General features: G+C 36.2%; 2 protein-coding genes and 4 pseudogenes across 2 annotated transcripts; all 6 read left to right on the plus strand.

Moving 5' to 3' along the window:
• The first annotated feature begins 888 nt into the window (after nt 1-888).
• Nucleotides 889-4895, plus strand: LOC122146473 (annotated as a pseudogene).
• A 437-nt stretch (nt 4896-5332) lies between these two features.
• LOC122146353 lies at nt 5333-7472 on the plus strand (annotated as a pseudogene).
• A 1716-nt stretch (nt 7473-9188) lies between these two features.
• Nucleotides 9189-10149, plus strand: LOC109087776 (annotated as a pseudogene).
• A 3404-nt stretch (nt 10150-13553) lies between these two features.
• On the plus strand, nt 13554-15900 carry LOC122146355 (annotated as a pseudogene).
• A 2087-nt stretch (nt 15901-17987) lies between these two features.
• On the plus strand, nt 17988-19023 carry LOC109087766 (olfactory receptor 1496-like). The gene has a single exon (XM_019101956.2). The coding sequence runs from the start codon at nt 18004-18006 to the stop codon at nt 19021-19023; it is 1020 nt and encodes a 339-aa protein (XP_018957501.1). The 5' UTR covers nt 17988-18003.
• Nucleotides 19024-21140: 2117 nt separating this feature from the next.
• On the plus strand, nt 21141-22139 carry LOC109087764 (olfactory receptor 1-like). Its single transcript, XM_019101953.2, has one exon. It carries the CDS (start codon nt 21141-21143, stop codon nt 22137-22139), a length of 999 nt encoding a protein of 332 aa, XP_018957498.2.
• The last annotated feature ends 262 nt before the right edge of the window (nt 22140-22401 follow it).

The raw sequence follows: 22401 nt of genomic DNA on the forward strand, positions 1-22401 counted from the left end.
ACTTGCAGAAACTTAAAATAACACAACAGACACAACTTATTATGAATAAACAGCTGATGACTGTCATTGGTAATATAAATGTCCACAATTTGACATAGCCACAGAACACAGTATATAATTTACTGCAATATAACTAAAAAGGTAGGAAACCTGACTTATGTGTAAAATAACATATAATTTCAATACTCTTTGATGGCGAAGGCCATCCTTCACAGTGTCCAGGTTGTAGATAGCAAATTACCTCTCTGTTTCCAATTTATTTATTTATTTTTTTGTTTTAAAAAAAGGTTAGAGGGAAACTGCAGATACTAAGATTGCTTTTTCATCTAAAATATTTAGAAGATAGGCCCATCATGACAGCAGCAGTACAACAGTTTCTCCTCTCTATAGATAGCTGATGAATGTGATGTAGGCAGCTAATCATATCATCATGATTGGTCAGTTGACAATTCCAGAGAGGCCTGGCATTCTATCATAAATCAGTTGCAAATATAGTTCAGTATGTAACAGGTCAGGGGTCTTTTTACAGGGCGGTACTGTGCTTGTATAAGCACTGAGCTTTCCAGGGCCCCATTGAGCGATCTTCACGATTCTATGGGTATATCATACTGTACATTAATTGCGTTGTAGCATTCTCTTGAAATCTTGTGTATTATATATAAAAATTGAGTTTAATTTAACAATGTGAGATTCAGTTTTTTTATACCATTGCATGCATGATAAAATAGGTTTTTAGAAATCGAATATGCTTTTAGGTTTGGGCTTTTTGGTTAGGATCCAATTGAAAATCTTAACTATAATGTAGTAGTTGTTGCTATGTTTAATATAACTCAATTTGTGCTTTTCTTCCCAGACAGCATGAATACGGAATCAGTGAGTGAAATGGTCATGAATCTTGATTTCACTGAAAATAGGAATATTTCCATCCCCTCTTTATTTCTACATCAGTGGTTTTTCTGGTATTCCTCACATGAGATACTATTATATATTTCTGTTTTTTGTCTACATTATTACTGTGCTTGGAAATTCTTGCCTCATGTTTGTTATCATTATGGATCGAAATCTTCACACTCCTAAGTATTTAGGCTGTCTTTTAATTTATCTTTGACTCACATTAGTGAGAGTACAGCTGCAATCCCTCAACTACTGACACGTTTTTTGTTTGGGAATCAGCTGATCCCGTATGGCATTGTGCATGTCCAATATGTTCTCTGTTTTGTTATTTCTCGCAATGCAGTCACTAACTCTCACTATTTTGTCTTTTGACAGATTAATTGCTATTTCATTACCACTGAGGTATCATATGATTGTGACCCACAGATCAATGCTTGTTATAATTGGTGCTTCCTGGACACTAGTACTGTTACTAACAATCATTGGAGTTAATTTCATGAGCAGACTTACTTTCTGCAAATTTTATTGTCACTGTTAACAGTTTTTACTGTGATCATGGGCCTATATATCGTTCTGCCTGTAACAATAATTTCCCAAGTTCTGTGATAGCCAATTTGTTCCCAGCAGTCATCCTTGGGTTTCCAGTATTTTTTATAATCTTTTCATATACATGCATAGCTGTAACATTGTTCAAAAATCACAACCCCACAAGACCGTCAAAGAGCCACAAAGACATGTTCTGCTCATTTAATATTAGTGGCTATATTTTATGTACCCATCACCCTTACATATGCGTTTTGGCCTTTATTAACACTAACACAAGGATCATTATCTTCTTTGACCACTGCGCTTCCTCCAATGCTTAACCCTATAATCTACAACATTCATGACAGATGAGTTCATGGTGTCTGTGAAAAGACTTCTTAAACGACCGAATTATATTCCCATCTCATAAATAGACCTCTTTTTCCCAATTTAATAACATTGATAATAGACCTCTTTTTCCCAATTTAATAACATTGATATTTAGTTTTTTGTTAATTTGATTGTATCTGTGTGTTCTAGTCATCCAGCATTTCTCCTAGTGTGTGGTCATGGTGGAGGAAAAAAAAACTATAATTTTTTAAATGCTACTGTTGTTGTGTCACAGAATGTAATTTCATGTTTATTTTTTGTTTGTTTGTTTTTTTTTCCAGGTGAGAATGTAGTTGTTTAAACCTCAAATCTGCAGTTTATTTATAGCACCTATTTGAAAATTTGCTCTGATGACTCTGCATAGTGGTTAATCATGAGACAAGTGCCGGCACTTCTTTTTTTTCCACTTCAAGCATTGCATAAGACATAATTAATTTGGGATATATCTAACAGGCAGCCTTATCTGTTATTTGTTACTGATTCAATCAAAAAGTACTTAGTTTCATAAATTTTTATTTTTTAATTAACTTAAATATTGCATTGAGTGCTTGTCTGTTTCTCACTGAGGAAACTTCTTATGCTTGTATATTGTTCATTGAATATTATTGTTTAATTAATAATATTTTATATAACTAATATTGGCTTACCTGTTATTGAGGAATGGTCTGTGTGTTGGTGGGTATTTTTTTGTGACTTCAGTGCAGGATAACATTGTTATGCCATAGATGTCAGCAAGTGAGTTAGTAGGCCATTCATTCAGCCATTTCATTCAAAAATGCTGATTCATTTGGGGTTGAAACAAAGTTTTAAACAAGGAAATTATTTACACATATGCATCTTTCCTGTAGCATCCCAAGATTTATTAAGCTGCCATACTTAAAGTCGTTTGTGGGCATTCCTAGTGCTGTTGCATTGCATAATAATGTTATTGGTAAACTGCACATCTGAACATATCGTAAGAAAATGCAAACATTGATATATTGATGGTAAAATTAAGATATCATTAAAATTTGACTATGAATTAGTTTTCTTTTCACTAAGAAAAGTTTTCTTGTCATTAAAGATGTAACATTCTGCATACATATGTACAACCACACAATACAAATATTAAAGCCAAAAATACATGTATTAATAATACTTTTTGAAGTAAAATCATTAGCTAGAAATGCTTCAGTTAGAAAAACAGTTCCTTACAGTGAGGGGTGCCGCTAAGGCCCTGTATGGTTCTGTTCCATCCCACGCAGCCTAGAGTCTGTGTGTGTGATGAGATGACCGATCGGCGTACGATTTCAAAGTACCGCGATGCGTCTCGAACAAGCCTACTGAGTGAGATCCATCGGACCATGAACGTCTCTGTTCATGGTACAGTATGTAAACACTCAATTCTATGTTTTAAAATATTGCCTTGGTCACAATGAGCCAATATTTATTCTGATGACTTTCGTGTGACTGATCACGCTGTAGCTAGTATGAGTAGCCTAACAAAATGCTTTCCCTGTCCAGATTGAATAATAACTGACACTTCAAATCAACATTTAAATTTCAACTTTTACTAAATGTAGTCTTTAATAATATCTGAAAATGTATCAGTGAATAACCTGATACAAGTATGCTTTATGTCAAGTTCTCACTCTGCAGCAAACCGTTTTTATGTATTTATATATAGGGCTATACAGCTATATATATTGCAGAAGATAAATGGTGCATCATTTAGAGGTTAATATTTAGTAAAATCCCCTTAAAATAATACAAATATTAAAGAAAAAATTATTGAGCTAAAATCAGAAAAGCAAAAATATATATTAATTCTTATATTACGCTGTCTTCATTAATTTGTATATTCATCTATAAGTATTTGGGCTGTTTAATATTAGGATTTTGTTTAAAATCCCCCACCGCAGCCCCGCCCAACAACATCAAGCCCCACCCCCAGATAAAATATATTCCTGCAGTTATGGGTAGGTCTCTGACTAAATACTGATACCTAGTGGTCAAAAGCAATAGCAAAAGTAATAGGTCAGTATTATTAAATTGCAGACAAAGATTTTGGATAACTAGGTTGGCTTGTGTGTTTGGTGTGGAATGGGTGCAGTAGGGGTCCCAACCTCATTTTCTTTAATCGCAAATTGTCAGTGGCATCTCTACTTACAGTGACAGACAGTAAACAGCAAAATGTAGGCTTTTCAAACTTGAAATAGTTATCCCTGCCTGGGTCAAAACCCTGGGTAAACACAATCCTGGGTTATCATGTCGTAATTACCGTGTAACGATATAAAAACCTTCATAGGCACGGGAAGAAGCAGGTGGGGGGGGAACTGGCGAACATTTAAATGCAACTTTAATTCCAAAACAAATATAAAACAGTGCGACAGCCCCTCGCAGACGACTGCATCGCACAAACATAAAACCAAGCCACAAAATAAAACCCAGGCCTGGTCCTCTCTCGTCTTACACATTCGTCGCTCCTCCCTTTATCCTTCCGGAGCTCCTCCATGGGACTCGAGACCGGTAAGTGGCGTAGGTGTCGCGCATTCTCATTAACTCCACCGGTACTGCCTAAGTAGCGCCTAAATAAAACTGGCAGCGGTCAGGTGGTACAGCAATTATGTGGTTCAAGTTGTGTCTCTCCAAACATTTCTAGCTTACAAGTTGTAATTACAAGTTCTGCACTCATGTGAACACTTTGCTGTTGATAGTGTTAACAAAGAAACATATAATTCCAAATAAGAATAGAAAGACGTGTTGTCATCTCGGAATTACAGTAATTATGACATGATGTGAACGCAGCTAAAAGCTCTAGCAGTTGACTTCCTAGTCTTGTGACATGACATTAATCAAAATCACAACCCCACAAAACCATCAAAGACATGTACTGCTCATTTCAAAATAGTTGCTATGTTATTCACCCATCACTTTTACATATGCATTTTGGCCCTTTATTAACACTGACACAAGGATTTTTGAGCCCTCTGACCTCTGCTCCTCCTCCATTGTTTAACCCAATAATCTACACATTCCTGACAGAGGAGTTCATGGTGTCTGTGAAACTTTTTAAACAAAGAATCATATTTATATCTTCAAAATAAATCTCTTTTTCCCTATTTTAATAATGGTAATAGCCAAGTCTCTGTAAAAAATTAGAACACAGAAGTCTCTGATTTCTCATTGTGTTGTAATCCTGCCACTCAGTTCATCAAGTTAGTTCTCCAGTGATCACATGTTAGCAAGCTTTTAATTTAGCAAACCCCCTCTCTTGCTTTTCTCGGAGGTGTCCTCAAATCAGCTTCTTCACCTGTGCGCGGTGTGGGGAGGCCTTCTTGTGGATGGCAGTGATTGCTTTTGGGGTGAACAATGCAGTACAGGTCCGGGGGTTTAAAAACGGTATATGTAGAGTCAACTGAGCAATGCCTAGCAGTGTTTGCTTATCATAAGTTATCAGTGCATAACATTTCTGCACTGTAGAATAGAAACAAGATACATAAAAAGACACAAAAACATGGCATTGAAGAGAGAACAAGCAAACATGTCTGCCACGAAGGGCACCATGTTGATCCAATTCAACATGTTGAGGAACCCTAGGTACCATTCTTTTGGTGTTTTTCAGAGTCAGTAGCAAGATCTCTTTAATGTGCTAAGTTTTTATAACTGTGACCTTCATTGATTACAGTCTGTATAAACTTTTAATGCCGTATGGGCTGTTCTACAGATGCACGTGCAATAATTGTTTATGGTTCATTTATCAAGCATGGAAAACATTATTTAAACAATTTCTGTAAAGATATACAAAGTTTATTTAGATATGCAACAACAAACGCTAACTTATAGCTATAAGCTACACCATAACTAATGTCTATAACTGTTGGCCTGGAGCAGCTGTGATATATAGCGTTGTGGGTTTACTGTTGGTTATTACTGGATATATCACCAGTATGAACACTGGGACTGTTCACCATTTGTATGACTCTGCTTGTCTCTGCACATTCTAAGATTCAGCATTTCTAGCACAATGGCGGAGAAACCCCCCCCCCATACTGTTATTGTGTCATAAAATGTTTACCCCATTTTAAATGTGATCCCTCACCACTAAAAACAACAGATGCCTACTTTTTGTAGGTTAAGGGCTCCATTCACAACTGCAGTTTTGCACATCCTTGTGGATTAGTCAGTGTATCTGATTCTGATGTATACCTGATCATGCTAGATCTGTGCTATGATTGGTCAACTGAAGTCTGGAGAGGCCTGGCATTCATATCTGAAGGATATATGTTGTAGTTCAAGTCAGGGGAAGTCTTATTACAGTGCAGTTTCTGTACTAGCTAGAGCAAAACTTTCTATAGTTGTATCTTTCTTTCTGTGAGTAAACCTTAGCTACTGAATTTGCAGCATTTATTATACAAAATCTTGCATATTACAAAATTTTTGTTTAATAGGACAATGGAAGTTTTTTTAAGGTGCATGTTTAAACTATAATTGTGCTTTTAGAGCTTGAAATGTGTGTGTATATATATATAATTGCTTAATTATTTGAGATTTTAATGTAGTCTTAATATCTATCTGAGAGTCAATTGTTGGAATATTTGTTTTTATAATGAAAACCATGTTTAATAACATACTGCTTTTCTACCCAGAGAGGATGAACACAGGATCAGTGAGTTGAACTCGCCATGAATCTTGATTTCACTGAAAACAGGAATATTTCCATGCCCATCTTATTTCTACATCAGTGGTGTATTTTTTCTGGTATACCTCACATAAGATACTATTACATATTCTTGTTTTTTTGTCTACATTATTTCTTTGGTTGGAAACTCCCTGCCTCATGTATGTTTATTATTTTAGACCGAGAATCTCACACTCCTAAATACATTGCTGTCTTTAATTTATCACTGACAGACATTTGTGAGAGTACTGCTGTGATCCCTCAGCTACTGGATACATTTTTGTTTGGGAATCAGCTGATGCCGTATGGACTGTGCTTGAGTAATATGTTCTCTGTCTTTGTGTCTATTTCAACACAGTCCTTAACTCTTGCTGTTTTTGTCTTTTTGACAGATTAGTGGCTATTTTGTTTGCCACTGAGGTATCATATGATTGTGACTCACAGATCAATGCTTTTTTATAATTGGAGTCACGTGGGCAGTGGCACTGCTTATGTTAATCGCTGCTACAATTTTCATCAGCAGACTTTCTTTCTGGAAGAGAGTGATTGTCATCATAAATAGTAGTCTACTGTGATCATGGGCCTATATATCGTTCTGCCTGTAGCAATAATTTCCCAAGCTCTGTGATAGCCAATTTGTACCCGATCCTAATTCTTGGCTTTCCAGTATTTTTTATTATCTTTTCATATACATGCATAGCTGTGACATTGTTCAGAATCACAACCCCACAAGACCGTCAAAGAGCCACAAAGACATGTACTGCTCATTTAATATTAGTGGCTATATTTTATGTGCCCATCACTTTTACATATGCTCTTTCTTCAATTATAAACACTAACACAAGGATCATTAATCTCTCTTTGACCTCTGCACTTCCTCCGATGCTTAACCCAATAATCTACACATTAAAGACAGAGGAGGTTTATGGTCTCTTTGAAAAGGCTTCTTAAAAGGGAGAATCATATTCCCATCTCCAAAATGAACACTTTTTCCAAATTTTAAAAACATTGTTAGACAGACACTGTTGTCATTTGGATTGTTTTATTAGTTATATGCTTCAATGTTCTGCATTTCTAAATATGATTTATCATTACAAGTTCTGTGAAAGCCAGACAACAGGTACCATGACCCCATAAACCCACAACAAATGCTAACACTAACAAACTACTGTAATGAATTAAATAATAATAATAAAAAAAACAATTTTCATTGTTATTAAAATAATAGTGTGTAATAGTGTTAGTGTGTAATTCTTTTGTTCCTTACTTAAAATGTATCCGTGCTCCTTTCCATCTGACCTCTATAGGGAAGTAATAAAAGGGGCACTGTGGGCCACCCATCAAAAAGGACCAAAACCAGAGAGAATTACAGTTTACTTTTGTTTTACTATAGTCATAGTTATTAAATTGATTTACTTATTTACTTTTAATCAGTAATTGCAAATAATTTAAAAAAAATGCATAGTATAGATGAAAATGAATTGATAAGTAAATAAATAAATAGTGGCCTACTCTGATGTGTGAAATAAATTTGTGAATATAAAACAATAAAAACAAAGACTGTCTAAGAGTAATAGCTCTACACAAAATAGTAATAAATATATATCTATTTAATTACCTAAATACATATATTACATTGAATATTCAAGAAAGCCGTTCATTGTCAGGTGCATACCAAGTTTTTAACAATATACAAAAAAATTATACACCTTAATTTGCCAACTGATGTTTTTGGGAAACACATAGTAATGTAATGTAGGCCTAAAACAAATGTTTGTAACTTTTCTTGTAGAGCATATTCTTAAGAGCTACGATCCATGTTCCTGGAAAAACACTGGAACACCTGGCCAAGGCATGTTTTTTTGATGATTTTTTAAGATAGGTAGGGGTTTATTTTGCATGTTCTTTCACTTGGCCGTGGTCTCCATCCTCACTATTGTTGCATTTGTCTGTTCACATGACTGTTCATTTACAAGAGCCATCTGATAATGAAGTGAATGATTATTAGCTTTGCATTCATGATTTAGCTAAAACAATAATGAATTGTAAAATCTCTAGGAAAAATAAAATAATACAAAGAGGGGGTCACAAAATAAACCAGTTACACTGTAATTTCTTCTGATGGCTCTGATTGCCAAAAGAAGCTTTTAGGATGTTAGACACACAGAGATCAAGGGAACTCTACAAGTGCTAATATTAGCAGTGTTTCAAAACTCTACTATTTAAAAAAAAAAAAAAAAAAACAGCTGTAAAGGAAATTTTTTTTTTTTTTAAGAAGATTTAGCCTTAGTCGTTATGAAGCAACAAAATAGGCTTCAGTTTTCTCCTCTCTTTGGATTAGTACCAGTGCCAGGTCTGTTCCGTGATTGGTCATCTGACAAGTCCAGTGAGGCCTGGGGTTTGTAGTAATCGCTCAACTGTGGGATATATAGTTCAATATGTAAACAGGTCAGGGGAAAGTCTTTTTACAGTGCTGTCTGCTGTATACATCAGATCCACTCTTCACTTTTCTGTGAGTAAAAGTATTTAAAGATGCACAATAACTTAATGATTACTTAAATGTATTATAATTGCTTTATATGAAACTCATTAGAACATTTTCTGTCTCTATGTCAACATATCTTTCTTGTCTTGTGAAATTGGTTTCTTACCACAATAAATAAATTCACTTATTTTCTGCCTAGACAGGATGAATGGAGGATTAGTGAATGAACTAAACATGAATCTTGATTTCACTGAAAACAGGGAATATTTCTATTCCATCTTACTTCTACATCATGGTTTGTCTGGTATACCTCACATGAGATACTATTACATTTTTCTGTTTTTTGTCTATTTTATCTCTTTGCTTGGAAACTCCTGCCTCATGTTTGTTATCATTATGGACCGAAATCTTCACACTCCTAAATATGTCTCTGTCTTTAATTTTCACTGACAGACATTTGTGAGAGTACTGCTGTGATCCCTCAGCTACTGGATACATTTATGTTTGGGAATCAGTTGATACCATATGGATTGTGCATGTCCAATATGTTCTCCAATATGTTATTTTTTACAGAGCAGTCACTAAACTCTCCACTGTTCTTTCGTATGACAGATTAGTTGCTATTTCATTACCACTGAGGGATCATATGATTGTGACCCACAGGTCAATGCTTGTTATAATTGGAGCTTCATGGACACTAGCACTGTTGCTAACAATGATCGGAGCAATTTTTATGAGCAGACTTTCTTTCTGCAAAGTTATCGTCACTGTTAACAGTTTCTACTGTGATCATGGGCCTATATATCGTTCTGCTTGTAACAAGTAATTTCCCAAGTTCTGTGATAGCCAGTTTGTTCCCAGCGATCATCCTTGGGTTCCCAGTATTTTTATTATCTTTTCATATACATGCATAGCTGTAACATTGTTCAGAATCACAGCCCCACAAGACCGTCAAAGAGCCACAAAGACATGTTCTGCTCATTTAATATTAGTGGCTATATTTTATGTACCCATCACCTTTACATATGCTCTTTCTTCATTTATAAATGCTAACACAAGGATTTTTAATCTTTCTCTGACCACTGTGCTTCCTCCAATGCTTAACCCTATAATCTACACATTCATGACAGAGGAGTTCATGGTGTCTGTGAAAAGACTTTATAAAAGACAAATCACGTTTCTGTCTTGGGAATAAACCTATTTTTTTACCGTGTGTTGTTTTGTTCATATATCTTCATAATGTTAAGAATAATTAATGTTTGATATTATATGTTAAGAAGTGCAAACAGAAGTTAAAACAGTCATATAAATGCATAACAGAAAAAATGCAGATTAAGTCAGTCTTTTATTTACAACATCAAGATTCCATATTAATTGTGTTATTTCATTAGTTTATCTTATATCTTTTTCATGTGAGTTAAAAAAAATCTAGATGTTTTGTCAATTTGTTAGGGTAGTTCTTGTTGCAGAACGTATGTGCATAAAGACTCTGGACAAGATTTAAAATGCTAGAGTTATTATTATTATTATTTAATGGGTCCCATAAAAACAGTGTGTATGTGACTTGAAACAACTTTTGTTTTTGTTAATTGTATGGTCTATGATGAGTTTTCGCCCCTCATAACCCCCTTTTCACAGCTGAATGAGTTTATACCTCAGACCCATAAAGCTAGGATGGGCAGTGTTTTTTCATAAACATTTTTTGTTACACTAATTTAAAGACTGTTCACATCCTGATAGCAATCAACAATAAAAGTGTTCTAAATTATATTTAAAATATATATATATATATATATATATATATATATATACTGTATATATATCTTCTGAGGAAGTCTTAAGACCACAAAATGTTCATCCTATCATTACATTCAGTTAAAATAAATTATAGGGTGGCCTGCCTGGCTATTGGGCATGGCTACTGTAGCAGGCTGAGTCAGAGGGGTATTTAGCCGGTGTGGAAAATGAAATTCATAATCCATTATAAAAGTGCTAGCCAAAATTTCCTCTAACAGAGTTTACAATAGTAACCAAGATGTAACTTCAACACTGTGTCAAATTACTGACAATAGAGGTCCTATACTAAACGCTGCAACCAACTGAACTGTGTTACGGGTTTTAGGGGTGTAAGTGCAGACAGGCTGTTGCGTGCCAGGTAGTGGAGACACTCAAGCTATGTTATAAACCATCCCAATGCCCAGAGTAAGTGACCTAAATCTGTCTATCTAAGGGTGTTGTCCTCACTATGATGTATTTCTGAATGTTTGGTCACATGGGTGCAGGTGGATATTTATCAAAGCCCCCGAAGGCAAGGTAAATCTGTCAGCGCAAGTGCTACACCCAGCTAAGTTACCCATGTTTTACCTGTTATTAACCAAGACTCGGGGAACAAAACCAGCTCTACCCTGAGATTGTAGAATCTCTCAAAGGTGTTGTGTGTAGCCCAGCACGCAGCTCTATAGATATCTGCCAACAAGACATTATTCGCTAAAGCCAAGGAGGCTGCAACACCCATGATGGAGTGAGCCCTCACTCCCAGGGGACATGGTATACCTTGGGCTTGATAAGCCAACAGAATGGCATCCACAATCCAGTGGGCCATTCTTTGTTTGGAGACAGCTTCCCCTCCTGTTGTCCTCTAAAGCAGACAAAAAGCTGGTCAGAGCTCCTAAAGCTTTGTGTACTGTTCAAGTATATGTGCAGGGCTGTTTTTTCCCTTGTAGAAGAAAACAGTTAGTTTATCAGTTAAAGTCAGTTAATTGATGCATCCCCAACTAAGAAAGCCAAAGGAAACAGTGACAAGGAACAAAAACTTCTTCTGTGACAGAAATGGAGAAAAAAACCTTGTGAGCATTCTCCTCTGGCCAGATGAAACCTGCATGGTGTGGGTTAATTTCAGGCTGCAACACATGTCAGATTGAGCAGAGGACTCATCTGGTTTTCATGGTCTTGCCCCGATGGCCGTATAGTTGACGAGGTCTTCAAGAGGGGGTCTGTCTTTGGGGCTCATCTAGTTGACATGGTCTTTGTTGATATGGCTGTAGAGGTCGTCTCTAGGTGCTGGTCCACCATCTGGACTGGATACCGACTGGATCCAAGTGACTGCAGTGACCACCTGATCTGAATACGGTCTGGTTCTGGGTGGCTACAGTGACCTCAGAATAAGAATAAAACAGACTAATACATATAATCATGCATCAGTAGCCTAAATACTTTCATGATGACAAAATCCCCTTAACGTTTGTGTCTGTATTTTGATGCCAGAGATTTCTCTTTGGGGACAGCAATGAGGTTTCCTACTGGCCATGTCGCAATAAAGATGCTAAATTGGGCTTTTGGTGTGACACTGCTCTTTAGATTTGCGACAGTATTAGGTGCCCTAGTGAGTGAGAATGGGTGTTTAATTACTAGGGTGACCAGACATCCCATTTTTCCCGGAACAGTCCCATATTTCAGCTCTATTTTTAGTGTCCTGTATTTCAAAATTTCTTTACGACTAGGAGATCAGAGCGAGTAGTAGTAGTGTTCTGTCATGTGACTACAGCATAATCAAAGGTAGCCAAGCTTACCGTAGAACAAAATAACCATCCAATCACAATTCGTTATTGATTAACTTGTAGGAATCACATAGAATTGACATACCAGAAGTGTTCTTGCTTGCGCATGTACACAATCAGTTCTATTGCACCAGAATTGTCAAATAGACACACCAGTTGTCAAAATGTCGATCATGTGTAGTATCTCCCATAAATACAGTTGGTTATGGCTTAAGTGAACTTAAACAGGTGGGTGAAACCGGATATGTGTCGATGTGTTACATCCATGCGCTTCAGTCTTAAAGGGACAGAAGGCCAATTAAATACCTGTCTGTGTCAATAATGTTGTATATATATTCTATCTATCTATCTATATTATATCTATCTATCAATCTATATATATATATAGATTGATAGATAGATAGACAGACATGAAATAAAATTTTCTCATATCGTGGTCATATTGCCCACCCTTGCCCACCCGTCCCATATTCCACCATGAGAAATCTGGTCACCCTATTAATTACGCAATACGTTAATGCTTGCTAAAATTGGTGATTTGTGGAAAGGGAAACTATTATTAATTTTAACTGGAGCAATACTTATAAACCAACTCATCAAAATGATTTTCTATGGTTATGTGTCTTCTAAGCTTAATTTTTCTATTTTTTATAATTGCAGAATGCAAATGATTTGCTACGTTTTCATATGCACGTCCCTTCTTCAAGTCTACAGGGAAAAGGGTTGATGCATGAACTAAAGCCCCAAGTTCATGATCTCATATAAATATGTCTGATGATTGGTAGCATAATGTCATTCTGGCAGCTTTGGGGAAGGTAGAGTATACACAATGTGTTTCCTCTGTTCTCTCTAATGATTTTGCTGCAATGACTGTAAACAATTTTATTATTAGTTTAATATTAATGTTAAAGGACATTTAAAACTTATAATTAATTAATCATTGTGACTGGAAATCAAATCATTATGGCAATATTCTGGTATTTTGTGTATTTCTGTAACAGTTCTTTATCACAGGTGAAACAAAAGCCAGACAACAGTTATCATGAGCTCCATGCAGTCAAACTCCTCAACAGATGTGACCTTTGTTCGTCCTGCAACATTTTTTATCAGTGATTTTTCTAATATTCCACATTCAAAATATACTATGTATTCTTGTCTTTAGTGTATGTTGTGACTGTTTTAGGGAATTCATTTATCATGTGTATCATATATTTGGCCCGCAGACTTCACACAGCCAAATACATTGCTGTTTTCCATCTGGCCCTTTCTGATCTGTGTGGAAGCTCAGCTTTGATTCCAAAAATCATAGACATGTTTTTATTTGATCACCAAGACATTTCTTATGAAGCGTGTTTAACAAATATGTTTTTTGTATATCATTTCATGAATCTGCAGTCTTTGACACTACTTGCTTTGGCTTATGACAGACTGGTTGCTATTTGTTTTCCTCTACAGTATCATGCCATTGTAACCAAACCAGCCATGTTTCTGATCGTAGGGGTGATGTGGATTGTGTCTGCGACATTTTTTTCTGTACTTGTAGGTTTGGTGAATAGAATATCTTTTTGTAGGTCTAATGTACTTAATAGTTATTTTTGTGATTATGCCCCAATCTGTGGACTAGCTTGTAATGATATTTCCATAAATATTTTGATGGGTAAAATTTCCTATGGTCTCCTGATTTGCACACCACTCATACTGATCATCATTTCATATTTCTGCATTTCTGTGGCTCTGCTTAAGATTGCTCATGGTGCTGACCGGATCAAGGCCATAAAAAACCTGCACCTCACATCTCATATTGGTGGCAATTTTTTATCTCCCAGTTTTATGCAATGTCCTTGCATCTGTAACAAACACTTTGCATCCAAACACACCCAGATAATTAACAATTCTCTGACACAGACAATACCCTCCAATGCTGAATCCCATCATATACACTCTAAAGAACAGAGGAGGTCATGCAGTCCATAAAAGAAACTGTACAAACGCAGCAAAGTGAATACAACTAAAGAAAGAAAAACTAAATGCAGTAGGATAAAGTTAAAATAATTTACAGGTGTAATCTCATATCTTCTGATCAGTGTGTGAAATATTGCAATATTGGTGTTGATTTTCATTACCTGCCTGAAAGAAACTCTTTGACTACAGATATTTGATTAGTTGTTTCATCTGTGATCATTAAATAAATATCTTATTTAACAGAGTTGATTGATTTTGAACTATGTAGATGTTGTAACTCCCATGGTGTTATAAATAGACACAGTATATTGAAAAATTAAGTAAAGTTTCTGTAATTGCTTTTATTCAAAACCATGTACAAAATAATTTAAGTGAAAATAAAGCTTTAAAAATATTCACATTTTTATTCCGTGATTTAATCTTAACAAGTCAAATGAAAGTACATTAGCCTTACAATTCTTTCAATATAACAAATGTTTTAAATATGCTTCTGCATCATGTTTGTTTATCCTTATGAACAGACACTTTGAAATGAATCATTAGCTGGCATTTGTTCTGCTGATTGTGGCCCTCAGACAGTTTGTGAATTAAATCAGTTTTTCTTTTCTTGAGACCCCAGATCATGTAATGTAGGCATGTGCTTCAGGGAACTCAGTCTTTATATTAATCTGTGTTTATTTAACTAAAATAAAAAAGTCAATACCTACAAGCAGTTACACAACCCCATCACACACAGACAGTGTAAGGCCATATAACAGTATTCTGCATCTGTGAAGTGAAACAGTAAAAGTAAAATGATCGTGATGGCAGGATTTTATTTTTGTAATGAATAATTTAATTAACAGATTTGATTTGGTGGTGTGATGTGATTTGATTTTTTTTTTTCATTTTCTTTAGTGTGTTACGTAGCTAATTGTGCATGTGTAAGATCTGCAGAGTTACAAAGCTCAAAGTCTCCCACAAAAGGATTTATTTTATCTAAAAGAGGAGGCTGATCCAGACTGGGCTAAAACGCCTCGTTCAAACACGCCCCCACATCTCTATGCCACGATGTGGAAATATTTTGCATAATGTCGCTCAAATGTTCATGCAAAGAAAGAAGGTGTGGTTTCAGGAAGTGCAGTAGTGTTGATACAGCCATGTCAGGGTGACGCTGTGTGTTTCTGTGCGAAAGCGAAAGCACTTTATTTGGCCTTCCGAAAGTAGATGCAATGAGGAATCATTGATTAAGATTTATTTCCAACAGAACAGCACAACCCAGATGTTCGAATTTGTGCAGCGCATTTTATGGACAACAGTTTTGTGAACCTAGGAGAGTACTTTGTTTGGTGTGAACAAAGGATATTTCTAAAAAAAAAAAAAAAAGGGTCAATTCCGACTTTGCTATGACAATCTGTCACGCGCCTCTGTTTCCCTTTCAGGCTTGAACTGATGGTAAAACTAACGACATTATTAAATGTCTTTATATTTAATGTTACTTTGAAAGCTGAAGCTCGCAACTTATGGAAAGGGGCTATACATTTCCAACGCGTGCTTGTGGTGTTCGGCCAATCACAATGCACTGTGTCAGCTGGCCAATCAGAGCAGACTGTGCTTGTCTGAAGGAGGGGCTTTGTAGAAAACGACGTGTTTGAGAGAGGCGGGGCATAGAGGACCTACAAAAATGTACAGTATTTGAAAAGTCTGAATTTTTGAACATTAAAGCATGTCAACATATTCTATTACATTAAATACACAAAATAATGATCTTTAAAATAGGCATCATATGACCCATTTAAAAATTGTCATGTAAATACTCTACAATGATTTTTATTATCAATTACCCAGGTCTGTGCAACGTGCCTGGAGAAAGTGCGCTAGTGCTCAAGAAGGCAGATGACAAAGTTTTTCACTGATCTATGAGACTTGAAGCCTCTCGCCGTAGAATCGCCTTTGCAGAGGATCAAGCTGAATCAGCGACCCTCTGCTCGGCTGATTCACTGCTTCTCAGGCAGACCTTCAGCATCGCCGCAGCAGTAGCGGTCCGAGCTGATCCCCTGCTGCCATCCGGCGAGCCTAAAAGAGCTTATTTCTAAGAGGTAAGTTCTAAAAGAACTAAATCTCGGTTTTATAATCTGGATGTCCCGGCCTTACTGGCCCGGGTCCTTTCTGCTTAAACGGACGCACTCTGGCCATATGGCAAAACCAGTGCTTCAGGCGTTTGCCTTCTTCACTGTACGCTCTTGGCTTCCACTGGGTTCTGAGGCTGTACAATTTCTCTTGGAACAATTACTCAGTGCCGGGCCGACCTCTGTGAGTTTGGCCCTGTTGCCTCCTGTGGGGCTTCCTGTGAAATACTTGGTCCTTCTGGGTCCCATTTGGTGCTTAAGGCAAGTTCAAGTATTAGTCGTTCCTCTAGCATGACATGGTGGGATTGCCACTGTTTTCGCACGTGATTGTACTAGTTCCCATAGCATCTTAGCAGGCACGTGATTGTACTAGTTCCCCTAATGTAACCTTGGTTCCCTGAGATACAGGAATGAGTACTGCATTGCTGGCCATGCTATGTAGCTGCTTGACTCAGTCGAAGTAACCTGAGGATCCTATTACTCTGGTGGGCTTTGTCGCCATAGGCTCGTGCAGCCCTGCTGCTGAGCAATTGGTTTGTTTTTTTTTAATTCACTGCACGAACCAATGGCCGTGCAGTTACACTGCATTATTGAAAAGGCTTCAATATTCGTAGAAAAGGGAGGTTTCCCTAGCATCTTAGCAGACACAGTACTCGTTCCCGTATCTCAGGGAAATTAAGGTTACGTTAGTAACCATGTACGTTTATTTAACGTTTCAGGGATGCTCACATAGTTTTATATGGGTTAACTTACTTTTCCTGAGCCAATGACTTGCATTTGACTGTGATATCATTATTTTTAAATAATCTACATTAACAAAAGTATTTATATTTATCATTGAAGGCCCATCCTGAAAGTGACGGAAATCTCTGCTTAGCTTAACAAACTTCACAAGCATGTATGCACATGTACCTCAGTTTATGTGTGACAAGGAAAATAACACAACAGTGTTGACTGAAATGTATTTTTTATGAAATATTTGTTGTTGAATGTTACAATTAGTTTTGGGTCACATTTAATTGAAACATGTAACACTATTTTATGACATTTTAGTGAGAAGTGGGAACAGTAATGAGACTTGCTTGCTTTACTTCCGTTCTTGCTCTGTAGGGAGTTATATAAGCATTGCTTCATCAACTAATGTCCCAAGATTAAGAGAAAGATCTCATATAAAATTGTCTGATGGTTGGTAAAATAATTGCATTGTTGTGGCTTCGGAGAAGGTAGAGTATAAGCCATATGTTTCATTTCTTTCTCTAATCCCTTTACTGCAATGACTTGTTTTATTACTATCATTGTAATTTGTATTCTTAAATGTACTGTGACTGGAAATGGAACCATTTTGTGAATATTCTCTGTGATTGAGTGTATTTCTACAGATACAGCGGTCACAAGTGACACAAAAAGTCCGAAACAGTTATCATGAGCTCCATGCAGTCAAATTCCTCTGCAAATGTGACTTTTGTTCGTCCTGCAACATTTTTCATCAATGGCTTTTCTAATGTTCCACATGCAAAATACTACTATGTGTTCTTGTCTTTAGTGTATGTTGTGACTGTTTTAGGGAATTCATTTATCATGTGTATCATATATTTGGCCCGCAGACTTCACACAGCCAAATACATTGCTGTTTTTCATCTGGCCTTTTCTGACCTGTGTGGAAGCTCAGCTTTGATTCCAAAAGTCATTGACACATTTTTATTTGAGCATCAGGTTATTTCATTTGAAGCATGTTTGGCAAATATGTTTTTTGTATATCATTTCATGAATCTGCAGTCTTTGACACTACTTGTTTTGGCTTATGACAGACTTGTTGCTATTTGTTTTCCTCTACAGTATCATGCCATTGTAACCAAACCAGCCATGTTTCTGATCATAGGTGTGATGTGGATGTTGTCTGTCACATTTTTTTCTGTACTTGTAAGTTTGCTAAATAGACTCTCTTTGTGTAGATCTAATGTGATCGATAGTTATTTTTGTGATCATTTCCTTATTTATAGACTTGCTTGCAATGATAATTCTATAAATATTTTGATAGGAAAAATTAGCTTTGGTCTCCTGATTTGCACACCACTAATACTGATCATCATCACATATTTCTGTATTTCTGTGGCTCTGCTTAAGATTGCTCATGGTGCTGACCGGATCAAAGCCATAAAAACCTGCACCTCACATCTCATTTTGGTGACAATTGGTTATCTCCCAATTATAAGCAATAATATTGCATCTATAACAACACTTTTCCATCCAAACACCCGGTTAATAAACAATTCCCTGACACAGACAATACCTCCTATGCTGAATCCTATCATATACACTCTAAAGACAGAAGAGGTCATGCAGTCCATAAAAGAACTGTACAAACGACGCAAGATGAATACTGTTGTAGAAAGAAGAATAAAATGCAACTGGAAGAATTCAAAACAAAAATTACAGGTTTAATCTTAGTTTTTATCAGCTGTGATCATTCAAGTATCTAATTTAAGTTGAATTGATTGACTGATTTGTATGTTTGATGTTGTAACAGATGTTGTGTGGTAAAGAGGCCAGATATGTTTAGAATTGAAAGCTAGTAACTTTGCTTTGTGATTGCTTCCTTTGTTCAAAACAACACACAAATAATTGCAATAAAGATTCTAAATAATAAAGGTTCAAATGCATTATTCACTTTAGCATGTAATATTGCTGGTTAAACAGCGAGTTTAAGGGAATCAGCTTTTTCTTGAGTGATCCGAGACAATGTAATACAGGCTTGTGCATCAGCAAACCAAATCATTAGGTCTTATTTAACTAAAGTAAAATAAAGTAAATAGTTTTTCATAGTCAAAAACTATGACAAATAATCCCATCACAAAATGTATACAGCAGCTTTTGGCATCTATAAACCCACCTAAAAAAGTCAAAAGGAAACTATATTTACAAAAAGATGCCAGGATACAACACAGGCCTACCTATGAGACAGCATTTTCATTACATAATTTTTTTTAATATGTTGGAGGTAAACTCTGCAGGACACCGGCCCCCCATGATCGAGCTTGGCGACCCCTGCTCAACACCATTGTTTCAAAGACTTGTCAGTGTTTATAAAGCCTTTTTACCATGCCATGTTTGGGCTGTTTAAAGGGGTCCTATTATGCTTTTTCACTTTTTCAACTTTAGTTAGTCTGTAATGTTGCTGTTTGAGCATAAAAAAGATCTGCAAAGTTACACAGCTCAAAGTCCAATTCAAAAGGAGATATTTTATTTAACAGAAATCACTTTTCAAAAACTACGATGAACGACTCTTTTGGTCTACAAAGCATATTTTCCGGGATTTGTGATATCACAAATACCGATGAATGGGATGAGACCTGATTGAGCTGCACTAGAGAAGACAATGAGTGTTATCACACACTAGCCTCCCCAAGGCAGGAGAACTTAGAGTGGTTACAATCATCCGGGTTTAAATCGTGCTCGAATTGATTTTGACACAGTATTTACACTGAAGCTCGCAGCAGGCGGCTTTGGTAAGGGGCATGACATTTCCCGACCGGGCGCCGAGTGCTGCCAATCACAACACATACTGGTCCAGCTAACCAATCACAGCACATTTCATATTTCAGAAGGCGTGCCTTCATTTGATACAGAAACTATTCCAGCCGTTCATGCCAGACTGGGAGAGAGGTGTTGTAATAATGCAAATTTTGTGAAAAATATTTTTTTTCAAACAACCTAGTATGAGAGCCTGTTCTAGTACACCCCCAAAACAAAATCAAGACTTTGTAAAAGAGCATAATAGGACCTCTTTAATTGTTAGGATTTTGTTTAAAATCCCCCACCACAGCCCTACCCTGCAACATCAAGCTGCACCCCCCAGATAAAATATGTTTTTGCGGCTATGCAGGCTTGTGCTTCAGTGAAAAAAATGACTATATAAGGCCTTGTTTGTTTAACTAAATTAATATAGTCAAACTCTATGATAAACAATTGCTTAACCCCAAAACATAATATAACCAGCAGTCTGTACAATGACACAACAGATTTCTGAATCTATAATCCCACCTAATGAATAATACCAGATAGAATGAATGATAGAATCTAATGTGACTGATACTGTTATACATTCAAAGATGTTTTACAAACAGTGAAACGTGGCAGTACTGGTAGAATATCTCATGGCTGGAAAGACCTTCCAGTCTATTTTATTCTATTCTATTATATAATTGCTGAGTCTAGAGAGTTTGCTACATTTTCATATGCATGCCCCTTCTTCTTCAAGTCTGTAGGGAGAAGCATTGCTTCATAAACTAAAGTCCCAAGCCCCAGCTATGATCTAATATAAATCTGTCTGATGGCTGGTATAGTAATGTCATTCTGGTAGCTTTGGAGAAGGTAAAGTGTTTCCTTTGTTTATCTCTAATGCTTTTACTGCAATGACAGTTTTATTATTTATAATTCCAAGCATTTTGTCTATAAAGCACTGTTACTAATGAAACAATTACTTGAATATTCTACTGAGTGTATTTCTTTAACTGTTCTTCATCACAGGTGAACAAACAAAAAGCCAGACAACAGTTATCATGAGCTCCATGCAGTCAAACTCGTCTGCAAATGTGAGTTTTGTTCGTCCTGCAACATTTTTTATAAAAGGCTTTTCTAATGTTCCACATGTGAAATACTACTATATGTTCTTGTCTTTAGTGTATGTTGTGACTGTTTTAGGGAATTCATTTATCATGTGTGTCATATATTTGGCCCGCAGACTTCACACAGCCAAATACATTGCTGTTTTTCATCTGGCCTTTTCTGATCTGTGTGGAAGCTCGGCTTTGATTCCAAAAGTCATTGACACATTTTTATTTGAGCATCAGGTTGTTTCATATGAAGCTTGCTTGGCAAATATGTTTTTTGTATATCATTTCATGAATCTGCAGTCTTTGACACTACTTGTTTTGGCTTATGACAGACTGGTTGCTATTTGTTTTCCTCTTCAGTATCATGCCATTGTAACCAAACCAGCCATGTTTCTGATCATAGGGGTAATGTGGAGTTTTTCTGTGACATTTTTTTCTGTACTTGTAGGTTTGGTGAATAGACTCTCGTTTTGTGGATCTAATGTGATTGATAGTCATTTTTGTGATCAAGGCCTTATCTATAAACTAGCTTGTAATGATAATTCTATAAATACTTCGATGGGAAAAATTAGCTTTGGTCTTCTCATGTGCACACCACTCATACTGATCATCATTTCATATTTCTGCATTGCTCTTGCTCTGCTTAAGATTGCTCATGGTGCTGACCGGATCAAGGCCATGAAAACCTGCACCTCACATCTCATGTTGGTGGCAATCGGTTATCTCCCACTTATAAGCAATAATATTGCAGCCTTAACAACATCTATTGATCCAAACACCCGGATAATTAACAACTCTTTGAGACAGGTAATACCATCTATGTTAAATCCCATAATATACACTCTAAAGACAGAGGAGGTCATGCAATCCATAAAAGAAATGTACAAACGCAATAAGGTGAACACAACTCAAGAAAGAAGAATGAAATGCACTTGGAAAAAATAAAAAATGAAAATAATAATTACAATAACAATGATAATCTCACTGCTCATCAGCTGTGATCATTCAAGGAGTATTAAATATAAGAAACTTCACTGATATTGCATGTTTGATGTTGTAACAGATGCTGTGTTGCAAACAGGCCAAATGTGTTTAGACCTCAGGGCTGAAACCTAGTAAAGCCGCTTTGTGTTTCCTTTCTTCATTCAAAACAATATACAAATAATTTCAGTCAAGATTTGTTATAAAAAATTCTAACAAATGTTTT

This window comes from Cyprinus carpio, chromosome A10 (genome assembly GCF_018340385.1).
Source record: "Cyprinus carpio isolate SPL01 chromosome A10, ASM1834038v1, whole genome shotgun sequence".
In the NCBI taxonomy this organism is placed as follows: domain Eukaryota; kingdom Metazoa; phylum Chordata; class Actinopteri; order Cypriniformes; family Cyprinidae; genus Cyprinus; species Cyprinus carpio.